At 28.0% G+C, this 1,816-nt stretch overlaps 1 protein-coding gene across 1 annotated transcript in view; it reads left to right on the top strand.

The window, feature by feature from the left end:
* LOC107611414 (protein YLS3) overlaps nt 111-1,816 on the top strand; it is a 2,903-nt gene continuing 1,197 nt past the window's right edge. The window contains exons 1-2 of the mRNA XM_021108309.1: nt 111-665; nt 1,595-1,625. Of these exons, the coding sequence (XP_020963968.1) occupies nt 321-665; nt 1,595-1,625 (376 nt within the window). The 5' untranslated portion in view covers nt 111-320. The remainder of the gene's footprint in view (nt 666-1,594; nt 1,626-1,816) is intronic.

Raw genomic sequence — 1,816 nt, forward strand, 5'->3', positions numbered from 1 at the left:
AAATTAAACATTTTTAAAATAAAATAAAATTTAATAATATTTTTTTAAAATATCCGAAACTCAAACCTTAAAAAACTTATTCAATCTACTGTATTATTGTGTTGGTTAAAATTGGTTGATATAGTGTTGATCTCTAACATTATTCTAAAATAAATTATTATAAGCTTCACAGAAAGCTAAGCATTGTTCACCAACACCATACTGCTTTGTAATATATAAGTACCTTCGGTTTATCTCATACTTGCTTCAGTCACTTCCCGTCTATCTTTCCAAAAAAGTGAAAAAAAAAAGAAAGAAAAAGTTAGTTGTTGTAGCACAGCATGAATCCCCAGGCATACATATTGCTGTTAGCATTTGTGATAGTAGGAAGGGCAACGGTAAATTCAACCAATGACAAGGACAAAGAGGAATGCACGCAACAATTAGGAGGGTTAGCAACATGTCTGCCTTATGTCGGCGGCGGTGGAGCAAAGGCTCCGACACCGGATTGTTGTAACGGTCTGAAGCAAGTGCTGAAGAACAGCAAGAAGTGCTTGTGTTTTATTATCAAAGATCGTAATGATCCAGACCTTGGGGGAATACAGATTAATTTGACCTTAGCTTTGGGCCTGCCAACAGCTTGCAATGCCCCTGCCAATATCTCCAAGTGCCCAGGTATATTTTGGTCCTAATTATCGTAATATTTTAAATATATATTTTATTTTTTTAATTAATAGTTAGAGAAATAATCTATGAAGCACGGACACTTCATTAAGTTGTCGTGTTCATGTGTCAGACACATTTTAGACACGACACTCACCGACACTCGTTCGACATGTGTGTCTGCTGTGTTCAACCGTGTCTTAATAAAAGATAAAAATTCTTCTCTGTACACATTTGGATACACCTAAATACTATTAGGTGTCAAGTCACCAAAAAAAAAAATACTATTAGGTGTCAGCATGTTTAGTCTTATTCTTAACATATATTCTTGAAATAAATTTAGATATAGTATATATTATTATTATTTTTTAAACAAAAAGATATTTTAAATATTTGATATAATTAAAATAAGACATTAAAAATAATTAAAAAATTAATTTATATTTTAATATCAATAAAATATCAAACTATTATTACAATTTATCTAAAAAATATTTTATATTTTATATGTATGTGTGTTCACGTGTCTTATAAGATTTTAAAATTTGTGTATCGGCGTGTCCCGTATCTCGTGTCGTGTCGTGTCCCGTATCTATGCATCATAGTAAATAATTAAGTAAATGAATTTGGACCGTCAATTATTTTTTAAAATATTTTGATAAAGATTGTAAAAGAATTTTATTCAATTCAAATTTCTATGCAAAATACTCCTCAATTTTGCTTACAAAAAGAAAATATTCCAATTAATATGAAAACATAAAATCATAGAGTTAATCCTATAACATATATATAAAGTTAACTACTTATTCGATTAATAAGTATTGAGATATTTTTCTATAAATAATATATAAAAGATGCTAACTTCTATATAAATGGGTAGAGAATATCAAATTTATGTAGAACAATTGTTAGGAGTTTTAAATCATTTTAATTTTAATTATTTTTTAATAATTTTTCAAGTCCTGTCGCACCCGCTCCTTTTGGTAACTAAAAGTGACATTGATATGAAATTTTGTTTAATTTTGTTTAGTATATAAATTTACGGTGATTTATTCTGATCCAATCTCACACACCCACAATTTAAACTTCTCTACTATTTAATTATGGATTTGAATATTTTAAATTTTAAATTTTACTTTAGAAGATAAAGTATGATTTTTTATTATTTATTTCA

Source organism: Arachis ipaensis, chromosome B08, assembly GCF_000816755.2.
Source record: "Arachis ipaensis cultivar K30076 chromosome B08, Araip1.1, whole genome shotgun sequence".
NCBI lineage: Eukaryota > Viridiplantae > Streptophyta > Magnoliopsida > Fabales > Fabaceae > Arachis > Arachis ipaensis.